A 23,515-nucleotide genomic window follows, 5' to 3' on the forward strand; every position below is an offset into this window, starting at 1 on the left:
TGTTTAATGCATAGTGTATCATAAAGTTCAGAGTAAAAACCTTTCATCTTGGTGTGGTAACGTAGAGCGGTTAAATGCTAGACGTAATGAGGAGAAGAAGGCTGAAATGGGAGACATCTGTCAAATGACTCAACGTACAGTATATTTAACGTGGAGCATTTCTCTGCTGGGCTGCTTTGTAAAGGATTTCCTGACCCATGATTAACTACACTAAAGTCGAGGACCTCACATTCCCAGCAACAACAGCCAGTTCTCTGAAAACCACTAATGCAGCACCCTATAATTATCAAAACATACCATGCACCATTCAGTTTGGTCTTTCCCTCTGTATACTGTGAACCAATTAGGGATGCTGGAGTTGTCATCTGGTAAAGGCCGCCATATTTTCCCCATCAGTCAACGCTCAAAGACCCAGCACTGTTAAAAACGATCGATTCCCAGACCGCATGTTCAGATTTATAGGCAGTTGCCAGTAGCAGGAGATGGATTGTTGCAAATGTGAGAGCTCTGCAAAGGCTGCAGTGAATCTCCCAAGGTTTCCTCTTGTACTGTGGATACAACGTGTGACTTGGAGGGAAATCGAGTAGCGCTGTTACACATATATTTCTGGACCATCAGTACTTTTTACTGCAACATAGGTGATGAAGTTTGACATTGTATATAGGCCTTGTTTGGTTTGTTTGCACGGACACTTTGACCTTTCAACTAGACCTGTTTTTTTCTTCCTTTCTTCTGTCGTGGGAAATAACAGCTAATCTGTGCTTAATTTGTTTCACTTGTATTGTCATTACATAGCAGGCTACAGGTATTAGGTAACAAAATGGTTTCTCTGCATTTGACCCATCCTAGTGTTAGGAGCAGTGGGCTGCCATTATGAACGGCGCCCAGGGATAATTGTTACCAAACTGACATGGCACATACACATACACAGGTACAGCTGACTAAGTGCTGGCAGCAAGGTTTGACCAATGGTTTTATTAGGAGCATGCTAGGTGCTAGCATTAGCATTGCTAACAGCATTTGGATGCCACATCAGGGGAAACACAAGAAGAAGAGATAAAAAGCACCTCATGGAAAACAATGTGCCTATACAAACACACTGCTTTGTCAATTTACGTTTTGGGGAAAACGTTTTTTATACCAGCTTTTAAAGTATGGCTAATGTGTTACATCAAACTGTGTGGAAGTCCACTTACAGAGGAGCATGGTATAGATTTGAGCCGATACATTCATTCCCCCAGAAGTATTTTTGTTTTGACCTCGTATGAAACCACATATCTAATCAGAATCTGAGTTTAATTCAAGACTTGAACTTTGTAATTTTAAAAAACATATTTATTTTAATCTATGATTTTTTTACCAAACCTTAACCATTTTCTTTTTTTATTATATTTTGTATTATATCATAACTTAGTACTTGTTTTTAACATATGTAAAATTAAGCTGTATGTAGCTCTTTCCTGGTGTAACGATGCAAATTTCCCCTCTGTGGGACTAATAAAGGTATTCTGATTCTGATGTTGTGTTTTGTGTTTGTTTTGATTTACAATCTTAACCATGTATTTAAAAACTGCAATCGTAATGGGGAGGAAAAAGTGTTTCCCTCAAAATGTAATTGTGAATGCTGTTTGGTTTTATGGGAATGTCCTCTTGTAGGAGACAGGGATCATACAAATACAACAACACCTAATTGTCAGAGTCAAATCCAAAGTCAGCTTTCATTAAAGTTACATTAAGATTGATATATTTAAAAATAATAGATATGAACTTATAAAAAGTGCTTTCTAGGATTTCTTGTGTTAATGGGAAATGACAAAGATAAGTGGAAACTGCAAGACCACAGTAATGGCTGCCAAAGTGCTGCTGGTTGAGAATTTAGAGAGGGGCAGAAGGTTTTTATGCTCTTGGGAACAGAAACTGTGACAGATGGAGTTTATTACCAATATTGTGCAAAACAAGCAGCAAGGAAGCAAGTGAGCAAACTTGAAATAAAGGGTTGTGGCATTCTCATATACATTTGCCAGTGTCCTATCAGAAATACAAATTCAATACAACATTATGGGAGGCAATTAAATCCCAGACTATGAAATAATTGTTTGTGTTGCGGCGGCAGTAGGTCAGTCTTACTTGGCCATGGAAAAGAAAGGTTGCGGTTCACGTCCTGATCGTGTGTATAAAGACAGAGTGGACAATTAAAAACTGTCCCCCCTAGGGGATCAATAAAGATCTTCTTCTTCTTTTACTTTTACTTTTAATTATCTGAGAAGATCATATTGCCAGAATCTTAGAAATTCACCATCAGGGACATATTCATTTTCAACTTTAGTGCATGATTAATTAAAATAATTTCTATGAGCAGGAGAGGATATAGCAGGTAGAATAAAAAAAACAATGCAACCTCCACAATTCCCATTGACAGCAAAATGCCAGGGACAACTCTGACGTCTGTGAGTTTGCATTTTTGTATTTTCTCAAATGATTTGAAAAGGTGTAGGAGGCTGTATCTCTGCAGCTATTCAAACGATCAGAGGAAAGGTCAAACCTGAAATATATTAGATGTTAGTTCTGTGATTTTATGAAACAAGTCTTTGTAGGAGGAGATGTTGGAGCTGTGTGTTGTGTTGATTGTGGAGATGAGTCATGTGTAGCGGAGGCAGAAAGAAACCACCAATGTGCCTCAATCTTTCGATAGAGCAAGTCAACCCTTCCAAAGAAGTAAAGGACATCAGCCTGAGTCTGTGCTTGTTGCTATCTGTGTACCATCTTTGTGTTTGTATGCAATACCTTGTGAAATGTACTGCAAAGTGACAACGCCGGTTGGATTTCATGTTTCAAAAGTTTGCGTTTCTATATGCATTGCCCTTTTCTTTGTCTGTTCAACCCACAAGTTGAGCAACACTTCTAAGTTGGGTGCAGGTTAAGAGTTTGGTTTTCCTAAGAGACAAAATGAATAAAAATCGAGTTTCTAACGTTAAGTAGAGACACTTTAATTGCACCGCGCTGCTGCGGTCGAGCATGACTGAGGCTACTTTGGTTTCACAGCGAAGGAGCAGTGGGTGAAGGGTGGAAGCGTCATGTGGTGTATTGTAGTTCCACACATCCCCACGCACGCATACACAAACACACTAGAAGGACCAGACCAATGGCCCATGCTGTGTGTCACATCTTGTGCCAGTGCAGTGAGGTTACCTCTGAAAAGAAACACTGCACTGACTTAGGAAGTGAGTCTGTTTAATATTATAAAAACCACACTGGGAACTGGGGGCCGGCGGGCTTATGCAGTAGCATCTGGCGTCACTGTAGATTCCTGCCAGAGCACACATTAGATCAGAATAATTGGCCAGGACAGCAGCGGGAGATGGACAAATGAGAACCTCCTCCTGGGTGACCTGATGGCCGAGGGGATGCTTTAACAACGCTGCTCTGTGTCTGATAAGGAGCTTGTGAAATAAAGAAAACATGAATAATGCTTGAGGGTACGTTAATGTAATTTTAAAGCCATATGAGAAAAAATTAAGTAACTCACATGTCCGTCAATGCATAATCTCCAATAACTAAGGATCACTCTGAAGGTTACTTTATTTGTTATTTAAATCTGAGTCAATTGGTTCAAGAATGTGAATCTGTCCACACAACTTGGACATATCTTTTTCCCCTATGTTGATATTTTAGTAAAAATGTAGGCTCTTAAATGTCCCATTAAAACAGACGTGGATAATTAACTAAGTGCTATGTGCCAACCTACATCTTAAAGAACATCCTACATTTTGTTACATTTCTATGCAGATGATAGCATGCTAAAACTTTACAACAAAACCTGCCCCTTTATTGTAGCTCCTAAATGTTTACATCATGATTAAACATGCTGTTGAAATAATGCGGTGACAGACATAATGACAACGGGGGTGAATTTCATGTTACAATTTTGCAGTAAGTTTAAAGATAGTGCTTACAGTACATTAGTGTATATTATAAAAATGCTTGCCATGTAGGCTGTGTTTACTGGAGATGGAAATGCGTTAATTGGTGTTGTAGCTGAGATTCTTCCCGTTCCAATGATGTATGGGATGTATTGATTTGAAACAAGCAAGTAAGTGTTTCATTGTGTACTTTCAACTAAAGTATATGGTCCGGACCCACCGGTGGGCTCATCAAGTTCAGCATTCACTGCATTCACTGTGATGAATATAAAAGAAGACACTGATACTGTTCAGTGTTTTCCTCAATGAACATTGAGAGAGAAATAAATATTCAGTGCTCCTCTCCCTCAGGGGCCTCTCCCTCAGGGGCCTCTCCCTCAGGGGCCTCTTCCTGGTCTGTTGACTGTTGGTCAGGCTCATAGTCTGGATCGCTATTGTCTTCCATTTCTGAGACATCGTCCTCTATTTCTGGTTCATTCTCCTCTTCATCTGGTTCAAAACATTTGTCCAGAGCCTCTAATCGGTCGCCTACTCATTGTGTCAATGAGTCAAATGTGAGCAAGGCACAAATATAACTGCATGAGAGACAGTAATGGAGGGGCATTTATTGCAAGAAAGTGAGAGATCTTTCTTTGTCTAGGGGCACAGAGCTCGCACCTGTGAGAACAGCGCGAGAAAGTGAGAGGTTCCCGTAACTTAGAGTACATTGTTTTGTCTGGAAGGTGTGGGGGGACATAAGCAAAATAAGTGTGTGTGTGTGTTTGTGTGTGTGTGTGTGTGTGTGTGTGTGTGTGTGTGTGTGTGTGTGTGTGTGTGTGTGTGTGTGTGTGTGTGTGTGTGTGTGTGTGTGTGTGTGTGTGTGTGTGTGTGTGTGTGTGTGTGTGTGTGTGTGTGTGTGTGTGTGTGTGTGTGTGTGTGTGTGTGTGTGTGTGTGTGTGTGGGAGATGTTTTCCGTCTGCAGGATGAACGTAATATACTCAAACCCATTCATTTCCTATGGCGGTCAATTCTGACGGAAAACATCAAGGGTGTTTCACTGTTGAATAAATCACAAGCAAATCAATGCAAGTGGTGATCATCAATTGTTTGTTCAGAGGCCTAGTGTGGAGGGTAACATAAGGTCGGGAGGCAATTGGATGAAAAACACAATATTTATGATTAAAAACAAAGTCACTCGGTCTCTTTTGACCCGAAACGCAAGAGAAGGGTTACAAGAAAATCAGATTGATAATTCCAGGCAGAATTCAAACACAATGAATTTAAACTAACAATGTTTTTTCTACTTAATAATGGACCGGTAATGTTGGTTCTTGTGTCACATTTCTGCAATAGTTTTCGGCCTATTTGAATTATCATCTTTGCTTCAGGTCTTCTTTATCAGCCTTTTATCCACTACTTACCTAAACTAGTAGCATTATGAAAACTCCATTAAGAATGATCCAAATCTAGTTTCCTCCAGTGACGTAATGTTGCGTTAGGACTACATGCAACATTGTTTAAAAAAAAACGATTTATATAATTTCTCTATTTCTGTTTCACGAATCTCAAGTAATATACCCCGAATTAAAAATGGAAGAATTTATTTTTGACTTTCAATACAATGAAATACACAAACAGTTATTGCAAAGGCAGAGATAAATAACTTTGGCATATAGAAATTGAAAACCATCCATAACACAATGGCAATGTAAGGTGAGTAAGAATGAAAACGGGAGGCCTATACTACTTTACAGTGACATATGTAGCAAAAAAGAAAACATTTTGGACCTACATTTCCCTTTAATTAAACAAATAAATATTGAATATGAACAATCTCAAACATAGCAAGAGTTGCCTGACGTTCCTGAAGCAAGCAGACTTGAGATACATGAGAAGGGTCGAAATGTAACGACCAGCTGATTCTACATGTGCAACTATTATTTTTCTCTTTGAGAATCTTTGGCAGAAAAGGCACAACGGTCGAAAGGAAATGTAAGTGAATTATTTACACATTAAGCCGTCTGATTAGCGAGACGCTTTGGCAACACCGTGGCTGCAGATTAAATCTGTGGTGATACGAGAGGGGAGCAAAGGAAAACTGCTCATGAAGAAGGACCGTTCTTCGCCTCAATGATAATAATAGCGGAGCAGAGGGAGTAAGGCAGCTGGAGCCAGCTCGCTTATAGACATAAAAAAAAGTACTTGAACAAAGAAGCTCCCATTTTCCATGACACTATCAGCCCACACTAGCTGAAACTTTAAAGAGACCTCAAGAAGAGGAAAAAGCACCCCAATGTTCATATCTCTGAAAAATAAATAGTCTTCAGAGCACAAAGGTAATAGTCTAGATCTGCTCCAGTGAATTGTTGTGTGTCTAAAATGCACTCAAAGCACACTATTGGTATTCCACAGCAGTCAAATCCATTCAGCAGACTTATTAGATTCCAGTCTGTTCCGTTTTATCCAATTAGCGAAAGGACAATAGGATGAAGGGACAATCTTGTTAGCTCCCAGTGGAAGTGGATGAGATACAGAACGTTGCAACAGCTGCAGAGGTTCATTTCTAATGACCTGTGCGATTCTGGTGGCAGCTATTACACGAGTGAGGTCAGTCCCAGTCATCTTTACACACACAGGCACACTCCTCATGGTGCTCCAGGAGGACATCAGTCATGGACTTCTGCAGGCCTTTGACACCGCTTCGATGTTTCAACAGTAGAACCTGTCAAAGAGGAAGATGCTTTCGTAAGCGGCTGGGCATCAAACACTTGCACTAAACAATAATTGCACAAAGAGTTATGTCAATGCCAGTGACATCAATTCTGAAATCCCAAACCGTACGTGATATTTCAATTTCATTCATTTAGCAGCCTGAATTATGAAGCTAGAGAGGGAGATGGCAAATCTAACAGCTTAAATAGAGATTAGGGAGAATGTCAAATGTTGATGAATCATTGGTGCTATAGTTGACTGCCCGAACCAGCTTGCAGGCTTTGATACATTTCATGGACTCACCACATTTCAGCATGAATGTGCTAACATTTTTTAATTTTGATGAATGAATTACATTATGCTGTAAATTGTGTACAATATTGGTTAAAGAATGAAAGTTGGAAAGGCCACACATGTTTTTTTATTATAAATATAAAACCATAGATAGGGTAAGCCAGCATACCCAGCCCTGTTCTTTTCTGTCCTCTCGTCATTGTATAATTCAACCTATGTTTGCTTCTGAACTGGAATTCCTTGAACAGCTGAACTTGTAAATGTCTGAAAATGTATACAAATGTTCTATGTCCCTCGTATTTCATAAAGTTAATATTCACCTCATGGTATTTCTTTGTGACCCTGGCAGGAGCACACTGACAGTCGAAGCAGCGGTGAGAGCAGCAGGCACAGTTTCCACCACAGCGCTTCACCAGGAGGCAGCTTGGCCAGAAAATGGCATCTGTCCTCTTCAACTCCTCACGCAAGGAAACAGAGAAGTTTCGTGGGGTGCAGCTGTACAGTTGCACTTCCTCCCTCAACAGATTTAGATCAGCTCCTCCTCAAAGACACAGAAAGTACATGATCAAAATCATTTCCCTTTGAAATAATCTTTGCAGCTTTCTTAAAGGTCACCTATTATGCAAAATCCACTTGTTCATGTCTTTTATACACGAACATGTCTCCCCTCTGTGGAAAGAGATTCTGAATGTTTCAGGAAAAAAGATTCTCTCTCTTTTTGTCCTGATCCATTTCTATAAAAACCTGAAAATTAGCTGATGAGATTTTGGCCACTTTATGATGTCATAACGATTTTTTGGTTTGTGTAACCATTAGCCAATCACCAACCAAGGTAACCCCCATCAGCACTTTTGAAACAGGGCTGAAACAGAGGGGATTATGGGTAATGCTACAAGGATCTGTTTGGTGTTTGGAGACAAACACTTCAGAGACATGTTTTGTATATATCTGAGACCTTTAATATATTGATGAAAAACAGTATAATAGGGGACCTTTAAATGTTTTGTCTCATGTAATGTCCATTGTGATGTATGAGTTTGAAAGTGTCCTACCTCTGGCCTTCTTATTGTGGAGGAAGGATTTCCCCAGCACATGCCACGTTGGTTTGTACAGCTCCTCCATATCCAGCTGCCATCGCTCCGGCTCCAGGAACTTCATGACCTCCTCCACACTGTCCAGCCCTGCCACAGCCTCTGACAGCTCCTCAACCCCCTGCTGGGACGGGGGGATGACTGCGGGGACTTCGGGCTCTGATACACTCTGCAGGAAGGCAGATGAGATGGATAGAGACGGAAAAGAAAGGTCATTCATTCAGCTAATAGAGATTTATCCTTAAAGTTACACAGGATATAATGCTTCATCAACTTTTGACATATAGTTACTCTAAGAGAGAGACATATAATGCTTGTAGGAAAGACACAAACTGTAGCAAAGCCACGTTCTGCTTCAGGATACTTACATAGCAGACCGTTTTTTATTACATACAAAAGCGTTAACAGGAAAATTACACAGAAGAAACAACTTTGTCAGCAGTGACAAGATGTCCTTATTTTGACAATGTGAAAAACAGTTGAGATATAAAAAGACACTCTGCAATGGTTCATTTTAGGTCGTGCTAAAAATGTGTTTCGGCTCATTAAATGCTACAGTGGTTTGGACTTGAGTTGAGTTAACAGAAACCATGACCGTCCAGGCCGTCTGGGATCCAATTTAAGCTCTGTGTGTTAGACCTGCTAATGTGTGGAAGGGTTGACTGAAGATTACAGACACACTGATGTTATGGAAAGCATCCACACATTGGCCGATGCATTGACACTTTGCCAACTGAATCAAACATTTGAGAAATATAAAATTACAACTTATTTATTGTTCAATTCTTGATGTAAACAACTGCCGGGAGACTGTGGGAAATGTGAGTGTGTGCCTGCCTCAGTGAAAAAACGTGTCGAGACAAAAAGGTCATCATGCGTCTGAACTCCAACAAGGAATATATGATATCCAAAATATTGCAATGCATTGAGAGGGAAAATGTGATTTAATGGCAAAAAAAATCAAGTTGTCAAATGTTATCTCAACTCTGTCACCTTCTCTGCTTACTTTGCATTACATAATTTCTCCCTTTAGCTCCCTAAGCGGCAGTATTATTTGTTTTGGAATCCCAGCCCTCCAGGCTACGGCGTGCTGTCACAGAGAGAATGATATCTGGGGTGTCGGTCTTCCCACGAAAGAAGAGACTAATCTGTTAAAGCTCATCCGGCAATGCTGCGTTTGTCCAACGTGTCAGCTCGACGCTCGCTCTAATCTCATGTGACTGACAGGTAGAAGGCAACAATGTGACACTTAGAAAAAATAAAAGAAACGTTCAGCCATTGAAAACATCCGCTGCTGCCAGCTGCCTCTTTGAGCCTTTGGGGCAGCAGACAAGTTAGAAAAGATGAAATTATACCAATAATCTTATATCATTATATTTCCTGTCACATATTGAAAGGTTATCCATCAAGTGGCGTACAATATTTTATTCCAAAGTGTTTTCTCTTTATTAACCACCAGTAGAGCCAAGTATGCCTTTTACGGCCTGCCGAGACACAATTCGCATTGTTGGGATTTTTACATTGAATAAAAAGGTGCAAGACATAACAACCAACCTTTATTGACAGCAGAGCTCCATGCAATACAGACAAACTTAAGTCCCTTTGTCTTGGATTTTAAAATAAGATGCCAGTGGTTTGACATGGCTGCACCACAGGCTACAGAAATACAGCTGTGCCACATATTTGACTCACTCTAATGAGGCTGCCTTCATAACCACTGAACATATTTTGGTTTATTTGGCACCTTCTTAGGTAAACAGACCAAATGTGAAAATAAAACTCATGGAAAACGGACTGGTCATATGTCCGTCCATCCATCCATCTTCTCCCGCTTATCCGTGGTCGGGTCGCGGGGGTAGCAGTTCCAGCAGAGAGCCCCAAACGTTCCTTTCCCTGGCCACATCAACCAGCTCTGACTGGGGGATCCCAAGGCACTCCCAGGCCAGTGAAGAGATATAATCCCTCCACCTGGTCCTAGGTCTACCCCTCGGTCTCCTCCCAGCTGGACGTTTCCTGGAACACCTCCCTAGGGAGGCGCCCAGGTGGTCATATGTAAAACCAGTAAATTAAAAAAAAGTTATTTCTCTGAGCAGAGTTTTTCCAGACAACAGAAAAAAGTTGTGATTCCTATTAGTTGAGTGTTGGCGGTGGCTTACAACGCGGACTGGAAGCCATTAACAGCTTGTGAATGTCGATGGTGCAACACTCCCCCAATTAGCGTCAGCCCCAGATAAAGAAGCCAAGCTATTCTTCAGAGACACATCAGCATGGTGTTAATAAAGATATAAGAAGCAGATGAGAGCTCCTGTTTAAGACTTTCACAAACAAAGTACTTAAATGGACCACCAACTTGACATGACATGTTTTACACATTAGGAATTGATGAGCACATATGGTATTGGCATAAGCTGAAAAAAGTGGGTTTATACATTTAGATAGATGATTTGACACATTTAGATACATATTGAATATATTTCAAGATGTAAGAGTTTGAGTTATATAGTGAAAACAATCAAAATAGCTTAAAAGCTCTACATTTGATGCTGTTTTGCATTAATTAGGCAGTGATGGCATGATGTTGAGATGACAGATGTATTTTGGAACCGGGTCGGTCCAGGTCCTGTTGCAGGTATTTTCTCACGGACAAGGCGTCTGACAACATGAATTATGAATCTATTGGTCTTCTTCATGAAAAGTGGTGCACAATAATGTAACAATGGCCAACACTGTGTAGATTATTTTAAGGCCTTTTGTTTCTAAGAAGTTGATGTTATGTATTTAGTGATGGTAATCCCTATCTCACCTCTCAAATGCCTGATTGCTGATGTTGATCAAGAACTCAATTAAAACCCTTTATTTTCTAATTCTACATAGAAATAGCTCACATGTGTTTTTACATCTTTGCTAATATGATAGTTCTTAACTGCATTTAGACAATTGCTTTCCTGTTAGCTGCAGTCTATGTCCAATTGTATAAATAATAGGCAGATATTATTTAATTTATAATAACATACTGCAATTTAAGCAGATATAATAGCTGTACTTTTCACAAGATTACAATGTACAACCGTTCTGAAAAGAGGCAACACAGCTTCCAATAGTCAAAAGCTGAATGTTTTTTATTCCTCTTGTTGACCTTGGACAGAAGGTGTGAAAGCATTTAATGGACCTCTTATCGCTGCCAAACTCTCTGAACCCCCTGTCCCTCAAGAAATAACCTTCTTTTCCAGCCCTAATTACTTCATTTTCAGCCCTCTTTGTCCTGACACAGGACAACCACACACTCCTATTTCTGGTACCTAAAATGACAGGTTCAGCTAACTATGTTGAGATGAGACTTCTGAAATAGCATCTTGGGAGAGCTCTGGAAAACAATATATTCTCCTTCGTATGAAGTTGCAAACCGCTTCCTTGCACAAGAGTAAGCAACAAGGTCTGTTGTGCGTGAAGAAAGTGTTGTTTACTCTCGCTTGCACCACACTACAATTTAGGTTGGTGTAAAAACAGACCTCAGTTACATAATGCCAACAGCAAGCCTCTTGTAGGTCTTTGCCATGCTTTATTTTTACTGTCCTTTTTACCTCAATGCAGGTCGGAGTCTGTAAAACTCACTTCATTCCATTCAAATAAACAAAGCTGGTGGAGCGATCTCCATGCGTAGGTAGCAGCGAGATTTCATTCTGAATTGGGACCTCACAGAGACAATGATGTATGTTTTGTTTGCTCCTTCAAACCAGCACTCAACACCCCTCGTGCTCACTTCAACAGACTCCTTCTCTTCTATTTTTTAACAACCTCTTTGCCTTGCTCTTTTATGCTTTTCCCAAAATCTCTTCCTGTGAATTACAGACCGGGTCTTATTCCCCCCCCCCCTTGCCGTCGATGGAAGTGGTGGGGAGGAATTATTGCTTGTTTAAATATAAACTAAAGTGCCGGGGTTCCAGTAGCTGCCGGTCGACCACAGAGGAAACAGAGTGCTGCTGTTATAGCGTGCTGCTTCACTGTCAGAGGAAAGTTCAAAGGGAAGGCAGACTGAACGTGCAGAGGCCAAAGCTTCCTCCCCTCCCCCCCTCATAGTTTCTACACCTTTTAGAGTTGGATTAGTAAAACAAACCTGGTCTCTTATTCCAGTAGAACTTTCTTTCTATAGCAGAGTAATGACATTTGACTTTCAAAATCCAAAACATCCATTGCAGTGTGGGATGTATCATTTTGTATTTTCACATGGTAGGGCTGGGTATCAATGCTTTTATTGGGACCTATTATGTGTTGAGTTTGTATGGAAAACTAGCAAATACAGCTGGATTATTTTATTCAGCCGAATCTTTAGTGACTTTCTTGTGTACTGTTTGTGGAGTACTTAAGTTTACTTAAAACTAGTTCAAATGTCTGACATTACAAACTATTGTCAAGCACCCATAAGTTACTCAACGTTCAAGTTCAAGGTTCAAGGCTTTTATTGGTCATAGCTACAGTGTAGTTATGACGATGAAAATCTTAGATCACAAGCTACACAATGTTGTTTTTGATTGATGTTTGCAATTATATATTGCCTATGTTTGGCTAATATACTTTATTTCTGTATGGAATCATTTTATAGTATTGTTAGATGTGCCAAGAGCAAGGACTGTCTTAGGTAAGACAGCTTTTATGTGCGCAGCTCCACTTGCTTGGAACAATCTTCAGCAAGAATTGAAACTGAGCAATCTCATTCCTCTGCATGTTTTTAAAGCTAGACTTAATGAAATGCTCGTTGATACTATGGGCACTTGTAAATGTCTATAACTATGTAAATGTATCCTGTAAATATAATGTATGATGTCCTTTATTGTTTTATGTTTCATGTGGGACTTATATGCTGCAGGTCTCCATTGAAAAAGAGATCTATGATGAATCTCGTTAAATAAAGGTTTAAAATGAAATGAAAATGTCAAACATGTTTTAGGGGGATTGTCCTTACCTTAATTGATGAGCAGGGGCGGACTGGGACTAAAAATCTCGACCGGCCCACTTCGGTACCGCCGGCTGTGCTCGTGACTTATCCGACCGGCCCAATTAGGTACCGCTAGTATATCCCGCTAGTGAATTGTCGACGGGGGGGGGGGGGGGGGCTGCTAGTGACCTATCCGACCAGCCCACATCGTCCGAACGGCCCACTTCAGTACCGGCCCATCGGGATTCGTTCCGAACGTCCCGATGGCCAGTCCACCACTGTTGATGAGGCTGTTGTATGAGTTATAAAGCCCTTTCATTTGTGCCTTGACATTTTGGAATAGTATTTACTTGATTAACTTCAGGGTGCCAAAACGATGGTAATGTATTAGCACTATGATTGAGACATTTCAAACAATGCAAAACATAATAATTAAGGGGGAAAATGTGTATTGAAAAGACAATGCTGAGGAATGTTCCGGCTCAAGACTATGGAGCAGACTGCTGCTTAAATAAAAATAAAACCAATGAATTGTACTTTAAACACTTTACTCCACTTCAGGGAATTTGAAATCGAAAGAACTCCTTGTTGTAGTGACTTATTGGATTAATCCTTCTCCACTAGACAAAGCAAAGCCTTGCTCATGTATTTTACATCAAAGTCTACTGAGCCTATTGGGGGAAAAATATACGGTCCAATTCCATGGAATTCAATCATAACGGTTATCCTCAGTGGAGATAGAAGAATAAGTAACCTAGTAAGAAGTCTGCTATAACGCAACAAAATGTGTTGGCTCTCCCACAAGAAGTTGGTATGTCAGGACTAACTTTTAACTTTGAACACAGATGTCTTTTGAGAAATACAGCTTTGATACCCAGCATGACACTCAGCATGGTAGTTGTTTTGTGTTTTAAGGGTGAAGAAAGCATGCAACAATAATGTGTATAAAGGATGAGAGAACTAAAAAGCTTTTGAAGCATAAAACAAAGTTACAGACAGAATACAAAGTGCCATCAGTGCCCTCAGTTGCCTATTTGTGCTTGTCAGATTTCACAGTGCTGCAGGCCATTAGGGATTAATGAGGAGTAGAGATGTTTACTTAAAGCAAGTGAACAGAACTAAGACATGACAGGTTAAAACACGGCAGTCGTCTCTTCAGTTTATCTCAAGGCTTTAGTCTGTGAAAGCATCAGGGACGGAGGGATTGTGTCTGTGTGTGTGGTCTGAAGAGCAGGACAGAAACAGCTTGACAGTGAAAGAGAATGTGGAATAGGGAGAGGCTGGATCGAGACAAAGATGGCAAGAAGTACGCAGGCGAAGAAGTCTTTCAGAACATTTTGTCATGCATTTTTCACAGTAGTTATGCAAGCCTTTGTTGGAGGCACAACTGATCTGTCTCACTGATTAAAATACAAAGGAAGGAGCCGAATAACTTTCTTTCTTTCTGATAAGGTAATCTTGACCTCCTTACGCAAATAGTCTGTGTGTTCTGTAATCCAACCTCACATGTACTGTAGCTGTACGCAGAAATATGACATCTTTTATTCAGCTTCAAATGGCATAAAGTATGTATGGGATTGATGCAATTGTACAAGAACAAAAACTGAATAAAAGACAATAACCCAGAGAACATGAACTAGATGGCAGGCTGAAAAGCGAAACATGATTTATTTTGAGTCTGATTATCAGGCTAATGTCGAACTGAGGTCAAGTACAGTACGAGGGAAGGAACTAAAGGAATATGCTAACAAGACCATCTTCCTTTAGTGCCATTCACATTTTGAATTCTTGAGTTTCCCACTGGTCTTTGCCAAAGCTTTTGATACACTGGAAAGTTTCAGCTTATGCCAAACATTTAAAGGGGGGGAATGGAAACCAAGATTCACAAGGGATGGAACTAGCATTTATAATCTACAGTATGTTACAGGAGACAAGAGAAATAACAGGACAGAGCAGAAAGAACAACAGGTTGTTTGTGACTAAAATACTGTATATATTTAAGTCCTACATAAAGAGTCAAATAACATGGGGTATCTTTGTGAACTGTTAAAACACATGAAAGGGGATATTACTTCTGAGTTCTCAGTACTGTATGTGATGATAAAACATGGGGAAAGTGAGACGGACAGACAGCGGCCTGCCAATTTCCGACAAAGAAAGCACTCCTATCTCTTAACTCCTACTTTCATTTCAGAGGATTGAATGAATCCCCCTGAGGGTACGTTTGTGAACGTGAAACCGTTTTATTTTCTCCATCACAAGCAACACCATCAGGGACTCTGACACACCGTCTGTCCCACTGAATCTAAAAGGTACATAGCAGGTTGCCAGGGTATGTGGTGTTATATAGAACAGTAATAAATAGAGTATATAAGGTCATTTAACACCTTATATAAAAGACTGACCCCAGAGAATGAGAAAATTACAGAGATTTCGAGACCATTTGAACCTTAAAGATTGTTTTTCACGGTGTTCTGTGTGGCGTTGTGGGACTATACCAGGGTCCAGTATACACCATTTGAATCCTTAAAGGACAACTCAGACATGATATCAGGGTCTTACTGTAACTGTGCATTTGCAGAGGTTGGGGACATTGTCTTTTTTCTGCGTTTAAAGCATAGACTGTATATATGGTTTAAAGGGACCCTATTATGCTCATTTTAAGATTTGATATTTTGTGTAAGATGGTGCAGGTGCCAGATGGTCTGAAGTGCTCAAACGTAATTTATCCGTCAACAATTCTTTAAACCTCTTGTACACATAGGCAGAAATGGATGATTGAATGTTAAGTCACCAAGTTATGTAACAACAAGCTAATCATTTTTAATTGTGCTTGCATGGAGGAGCCTTGCTTACTGGCATGGGAACTCCCTGAAGTTGGCAAAGAAGCAGCTAAGCGCTCAACATCTTAAAGGTCCCCTGTTACACTGTTTTTCATCAATATATTATAGCTCTCAGATATATACGAACATGTCTCTGAAGTGTTTGGCTCCAAACACCAAACAGATCATTGCAGCATCCCATAATCCCCTCTGTTTCAGTCCTGTTTCCAAAGTGCTGATTCTCTGTCTGTTACTTTAGATGGAAATAAGGAGCCCCTCCCCACGCCCCTCTGAGAGAGATTTGGTTAAACAGAACTCAATGGTGCTCTAGGAGGAGATTCAGGGGATAAGGGGGAGGGGGGGGGGGTTATCTTGGTTGGTGATTGGCTAATGGTTACACAAGCCACAAAAATCGTTATGACATCATAAAGTGGTCAAAATCTGATCAGCTCATTTTCAGACAGGTTTTTATAGAAATGGATCAGGACAAAAAGAGAGAGAATCTTTTTTCCTGAAACTTTCAGAATCTCTTTACACAGAGGGGACACATGTTGATGTAGAAGAGACATGAAAAAGGGGAAATAGGTGACCTTTAAAATAAAAATTCAGAAATAAACTCCAGACTATTGACACTGTACGTACCACAGGCAGAGGGGAGTAGCGGATGGAGAATCCCGGCTCAGAGGGGAAGTACTCATCAGACATGAAGCGGATCCTGATCTGACTGCCTTTGGAAGTGAGACTAGCTGGAGCCGACTGTGACCCACACCAGCGACCCAGGATGCTGTTCTCGGTCAGGTCCTCTAACTCCACAAAGTCGTACCTGGTGAAGTGAGACACACAAGGTGCAGAAACTGATTAGTTGAGTCTCACCAGACCCTGTTTAAACCTGATATAGACATGCATCATTTGTGGTCTGATTACAGGAGGATTGCTCTAATTACGTCTGTGCACAACTGGCATAAGAATGTGTGGCAACATCTCACTTATATATGCTGGAAATGATGAAGAAAAATATGAATTGCTTAAGATATTTGACACTAAATTAAATATCTATGTGGGCCAGGGTTAGCCAATTGCTATAACTTGCATCGTAGCAAAGTGCTCAGAGTTAATGTAAGGTCCTTCTGGTTAGCAGTGGTGCATTGTGGATTTGAAAGGTCAGAACCGATTATTACCACACTCTCAAACTATGTTTCAGCATGTTGCCATCATGTTGTTTTCATCAGCCCTGCCTTACCCCTCTGAAGGTGAAATTGTTAATATCAGTAAAGCTGCACAGGGAAATAAAGTTTAACCTCATTAAAGAGAAGAAAGAAAACAAGTTACAATTACAAGTTGCTAGAGAGTTGTTTCTTATTTACTGCCTAATTTAAATGAATAGAAATGAGCTGGATATTGCCAGTGTAGTGAGGACAAATCTCAGGTTGGTTGATAGTGCAGAATAAGCAGCTGCTCTACTGTTGAGCGGTTATTGGTGCTGATGCCGCCTTTTGACAGGCCTATTACACTGATGCTACATGTTGTGATTGACATATCGTTTTTAATTAAACATTGAGCTCATTTGACTGTATGTTGACTGTGTTGGTCTGTCAATCTCTGTACTTTTACTAGTATACAAATTATAAGTTGTTTATTTGCTTAATAGTCAACATGAACCAATTCTGCAATAATGCACTTTTATCTTTTATCATTTTATATTTCTATTTCCACTTTCAACAACTCAACCTCAATAACCTGACACTGCCATATTAAATCATGTTATGAGTTTATATTTATCTGGCTCACAAGCAACCTATTCAATACCTACATAAATAATGATACATAAACAAATTCAGTACTGTGAATTTCACTAAACTAAATGCTGATATGAAATAAATTGAGTGAAATATCATCAAAAGCAACATTCTGCTTGAACAGCGGATCTAACTTTTCGACCCTGCATCAACATGACGGTCTCTCTCTTCACTGGCGGCCCTTCAAACCCATAATCCCAGTATATTAAGTGCAGAAGCATATGGCCTTGCTCCAGACTCTGTTGGTGTGCCAAGGCTAACATCGCCCGACCTCAGCACTTAAGACACGCAGTTCACAAGTTCAGTCTTTATTATGTATACCTGTGTGTAACCAGTGGCTGCCCTGCATTCAATACAGCCTTGTTTCAGTGACTCTTCACAGTCTGGGATTAATCACTTTGCCATTTGCGTCAACAGGCACGCTAGCCTCTCATTGAGTGCTGCCAATTCGGATATTTGGATTTCTAGGACATTGTTTACATTTTGCGCAGGCTTGACATATTCAGTTCAGGCTGGTTTCGATAAAACAACATGAGGGACATGAGCGGGACTAAAAATGGATTTTCTGTGATGTTAAATAAACTGAAAGGCAGGAGGGTCTATACATTTACTGACTCTGCTGCGTTTGGTTTGGAAAGTTATACTGGAAGTTTGTATTCTGCACAAATAAACATAAACCATATATTCAGTTTAAATGTACAAATGTTAGAAAACTGCATGAACTATAAAATATTCCTTTATACAAATGTAAACAAGACTGGCATGAAATGGTTTTGTAAAGGGATAACATATCAGCTCAGCTTCTCTTTGCCTTCTAAATGCAGGTCAATGACGAGGGAAGCTTTCGTCTAAAATCAGCGCTGAGACAGACCCAGAGCTCTGACAGATGGCTCATCAATAATGCAGGACTCCCTGATCATTACACGTCGCCATGTGTTCAGAACCACCATGTCGAACAGTGGTTTCTCAGACTTACAAATGCACTGACACACATACCAAACTGTACGTACAGTCACAGTGAACGGGATCGGAACAACAAAGGAGTCGTATACACTGCTGGCAGATAGGATTACCTTCCTTCACACTGCAAGCAAACTGAGTTTAATATTCACAAAGCTTTCCCCAACAGTTTCTCCTTTTGTATTTTATTAATAGACACAATATCTAGCTCTGACACGATGCAGATTAGCAACACAAACACTGTTTTTTAGTCCTCTTCTTTTAGAGTAAAGACGGAGAGAAGAAATGCCTTTCTGAGAACAGTCCTGTCTGTGAGCCGTCAAGCACGACTCTGCTGCCATGCCAACCGGCAAGACCAATCCCTCTCCAATATGCCTCTCCTCCAGTGGATTTGGTAAGAATGCTTTTCATCGTGCAACAGACAAACAGACTTGCAGATGAGCAACTCGACTACACAGCCTCGCTCTCATCTTAGCGAAGGCTTCTCGCTCCAGGCTTGCTCGTAAAGCCGAAACACATCTCTTACTGTTTGTTTTATCTCCTGCCATCGCTTTAAATCACCGGACAAGAGATCAGGGTCTTGTTTTCACGCATTATAGTGTGCACTGGCACCAGGCTAAGAGCAGTGCATCAATAACTTTGTGTATGAATGCTTTTCTCCGTAACACTGGGGAGATGTTGTGAACATTTAAAAATGTTATCACACATGAAAGATATGCGGACTTGGCCTGAGGCTTTTCAATTTGAGTGTGCGTGTGTGTGTGTGTGTGTGTGTGTGTGTGTGTGTGTGTGTGTGTGTGTGTGTGTGTGTGTGTGTGTGTGTGTGTGTGTGTGTGTGTGTGTGTGTGTGTGTGTGTGTGTGTGTGTGTGTGTGTGTGTGTGTGTGTGTGTGCGTGTGCGTGTGTGTGTGTGTGTGTGTGTGTGTGTGTGTGTGTGTGTGACGGAGAATGTGTGTGACGGAGAATGTGTATGAGAGAAAAAGAAGGAAAGAGGGTGAGAGAAAAGACAAGTAAGGAGACGTGTGAATGTGTGTCTGCTTGCGATTGCATGCTGCATTCATCTGTCTGCCAACGCTGCCAAGAGTGTGTATCTTGGGATTTGATCAAAACCTGCTGGGCCTCAGTGTGGGGAGGGAGGGAAAAATGTCAAAGTAGGAGCAGGAGACGTGGCCATGACTTGCATGACCCTGGAAAAGGATGTTGTTATTGTCTATCGGCCCTCTCCCTCAGGACGCTGACTAGTGCGGTCTTGTAGAGTCAGAACAGCACAAAAGGTGTCAATCTGCACCCACTGTGGAACTTTCTCTCACGGGGTCTCAACATGAACACTGACCTCATCCGTCAATATACACAGAGCAGGGGGGCTTGCACTCACATACTGTTGTCATCACTTCCAGAAACAGGTGTCATGTATCCTGGATGGCACCACAATTAAAATCAACAAACAAGTAAATCTAAGTAAAACACATCTTCAACCAGAATTCAAAGTCAGAATCATAAACACCTCATGTATCATCAATGTTCTTTAATGCACACAAACTGTCATTGGAACAGAAGTATACTGATTCTTCCTCTGCATTTTCAACAATCCAACACAAACCTGGGAACTGTCATTCCCCTTGTCCTCCATTAGGGGGCTCTCCAGGAATGACTAGCGAGGTCACCCTCCCCCAGTTCTTCTCCACCTCGCAGTGATTGGACTCCTCCATGCTAACCAGTCAGATGTGATATATTGACAGAAGGCACTGAGCATAATGCTCTGAGGGTAAATCGATTCAAGGGGCTCGGGATCCCTGTTGGAATTGAATGGCAACAGAGGCAACCCCATGATTGAAAGTGGGCTCCTTAATAAAGCAGAGGATGTACAGTATGTATGAGTTTGGGTTTTATGTGATATCAGTCAGAGGCTGTGGCACGTGTCGTTTAAACAATCACGTGAGCAGCTAAACATATCAGCTACATCATGTTAAATAGGGCAGATCTGAACCTCATAACGGTTTCCTCTGTGAAACAAATCACTGCTGCCGCTGGGTTTTCAATATTCACGAGCTGCCACTGCAGACCAGAGGCAATTTCACAAATGGCCACACTCTGGACTCTAAATCTTTGAGAGTGGACGAGCAGAAAGACAGGACACGTCTTTGACCTGGCCCCACATGCATCTGCCATGCCAACCTGGGAAAGACCCCGTTAGATGGGAGCTGGGTTAGCAGAGGACACTTTTAATGAAAAACTGTTCACTGTGATAGATAACTCATGTGTGACAAAGAACAATTTAATTGAGAGAATATAAAAGGGATTATTTTAAATACATATAGGTTGGCATATTTGTTCAGTGAGAAAGACCCTGCTCACATATCATTGGCCTAGAAAGATGGGATAAAGGATGCTAGCATCTTACACAATTATAGGATTCACTATAATAATATACCAAATTGTAATGATTGTATGTATTACTTGAATTTTACTTAACAGACTGTACGTGGTTTGTCTTGTTGGTCATGTTTTGCTTTTTGTTTTTTTGTTTATGTATGTCTGTAAGTTCTTGCTATTGTCGGGACCCCTTGAAAACGAGATGGTGCATCTCAAGGGGTTTATCCCAATAAATACAATTTCTATATATATATATATATATATATATACACACACTTCACTTTTAAATAAGTTTACATTGTCTTATTCCTATTGATCAGAAAGTTAGTGAATAGAACACTGATAAGATGAGGTCACAGTCCTGCAAATACAATATATATATTATTGCTTTATATTGTAAGGCAAAATATATATTTCATATATTATCTTGTATTTAGACACAATTACAAATATACTACTGCATGGTCTTACTTGCATATACCATCTTCGGGGTCCTCCAGACCGAACCTCTGATCGAAGGTGAGCTGGATCCTCATGTTAATGGGCGCCACTAGTCTCCAGACCAGTTCAGTGTTCCTGGGGTAACGGTGTGGGAAGTCTGGGCTGTGGACCATCCCCTCTTCAGACACTGTGATGATCTTCTCCTGATGGGAATCTTGCACTCCTTTAACACAAATCAGATTGTGTGTTAAGATTTGCATATATTACAGTAGTTTTATTGGTTCAGATGTAATCAGTTAAAACCCCAATACATAACTTAACGAGGTCTTGGTTTGGATAAGAAACTAAGCTTATTATCTGAAACATAAGCACGTTAAGCACCTCGCAAAGAGATATGATGCAGTATGATATCTCAAGGTGTCCAATATCAAAGGTGAGACTTCAGAGAAGTATCACCAGATTGACCTTACCTTGATGTTTTATTCAAACTATGACAGTCTTTCCCAGCAGTCATACCTACATGTTACAATAAACACATTGTCTTTAATCTTAATATACACAAACACTTGCATAAAAAACTAACACAACAACACAACCTTCAACAGCTCTACATTATATCTGGTATGTAAAGCTTCAACACAAATCTACATACCGTAAATCATTTAAGGGAATTGAAGGTGATTTGTTGTGATTGATTATTTAATCTGGTATCGATTGCATGATTGAAATCAATCTGGAGGCAACAAGGATCTGCAGCTGAGTCACACTCAGGACTAAACCCAAGAGGTTAAGGGTTAGATACAAAGTGACAGCAAAAATAGCCACAAAGCCCAACATACGAATGCATAAGTGTGTCTTCCAGAAGAAACCATACTTAACTGAACTTCTCTACTATCATACAATGCTGAACTCCTTATTAATGTATGTGTATTTCCTGTACAAATTGAAAACATGAGTGTAATGCAGAGACCTTCAAAGGGAACGCTGCCTGATGGATTTCACCAAGCTCCTCTCATTAGGCCATTAAGGCCCATAGGGACCAGTGACTGCAGGATTTAATCACAGTGATGAAGCTATGAGGTCCCCCGGGGCCCCATCAGCAGAAACACTGATACTTCCACCTGAGCATCAACACCCGGAAGCCGTGCTGATCGAAGGACTGTTTTCATGAGATTAAACATTTAGTTTGTTGTGTTTTACAAAATCAAAATCCATACCAAACAGCATCAATATATCATTTATCATCTCATGTCTCTTTCATGTGAATTGCAACACAGTCTTAAATACTATAAATATTCTAAAATATAACAATCTTACTCAGTCTTTAACAAATCTTTACGAGAGCACTTGAAGTAGGAGGAAACAGCTAATCTTTGTCATACAAATCAGTAAAAATGTATGCATTTCTGCAAGATATTCCTCACTTAAAATGGACCTATCATGCTATATTTGAATAATATATTGTAGGGCCGTACCTATACAAGGTATATTTATACGTTTTTTTTTTTCAAAATACCAAACAGATCATGTATTTTAGCCATGCCTCATTTTGCTGTATTTTGCTCTCCTCCAGCCCTGTCTTTGCAGGCGCTGCAGCTGACCACGCCCCCCTGCAAAGAAGGGGGCGTGGCACGAGCGTCATGTTACCATGCTGTTACCATGCTGTTACCATGCTGTTACCATGCTGTTACCATGCCACGGCAACCTTTCATTCCCCTGATAGGTGGAGAGTTGGCCATATAGGCGGAGCTCCTCGTTCCTGACGTCAGAGAATTTTCAAATCTGGATCGGTCTGTATCAGATCCGTTGCAGCCCCGTTTTTAGAGATTTGGGTATGGAAGAAAAGAGAGAGGGTTGTGTTTTCTGACACTTGGTGAGTTCCCTGACACACCGCGGACACATATTCATGTATAAAAGACGTACAAAAGTGCATTTTGCATGATAGGTCACCTTTAATTGAATTAAATATATTAGGTAACTGCTTATTTTGTCAGACTACAAAGTCTTGTTTTCTATTTCTAAGTGCTCTATGTAAGATTGCATTTTGGTGGGATGCACCCTTTGTTAATGCAGTCATTTTGACATGTACAGCTTCAACTCTCAAAATATTGTATTGCTGTAGCTACATTTGAGACGGCATATTCAAAGTTTGCCACAAACTTTGTAAAAACAAATACAAAGATAAATGAATAATT

General features: G+C 40.4%; 1 protein-coding gene across 2 annotated transcripts in view; it reads right to left on the reverse strand.

Moving 5' to 3' along the window:
- Positions 1-5,483: 5,483 nt before the first annotated feature.
- Positions 5,484-23,515, reverse strand: part of pdgfc (platelet derived growth factor c) — a 43,842-nt gene continuing 25,810 nt past the window's right edge. The window contains exons 2-6 of one of the 2 annotated variants that reach the window (XM_079671992.1): positions 21,351-21,543; positions 16,394-16,574; positions 7,958-8,165; positions 7,226-7,443; positions 5,484-6,621 (exon numbers count right to left, since the gene is read on the reverse strand). In XM_079671992.1, the coding sequence (XP_079528118.1) occupies positions 6,508-6,621; positions 7,226-7,443; positions 7,958-8,165; positions 16,394-16,574; positions 21,351-21,543 (914 nt within the window). In that variant the 3' untranslated portion in view covers positions 5,484-6,507. Of the gene's footprint in view, positions 6,622-7,225; positions 7,447-7,957; positions 8,166-16,393; positions 16,575-21,350; positions 21,544-23,515 lie in introns of both variants that reach the window. The other variant, XM_079671991.1, reaches the window with a different exon arrangement.

Source organism: Notothenia rossii (assembly GCF_949606895.1).
Source record: "Notothenia rossii genome assembly, chromosome: 3".
In the NCBI taxonomy this organism is placed as follows: domain Eukaryota; kingdom Metazoa; phylum Chordata; class Actinopteri; order Perciformes; family Nototheniidae; genus Notothenia; species Notothenia rossii.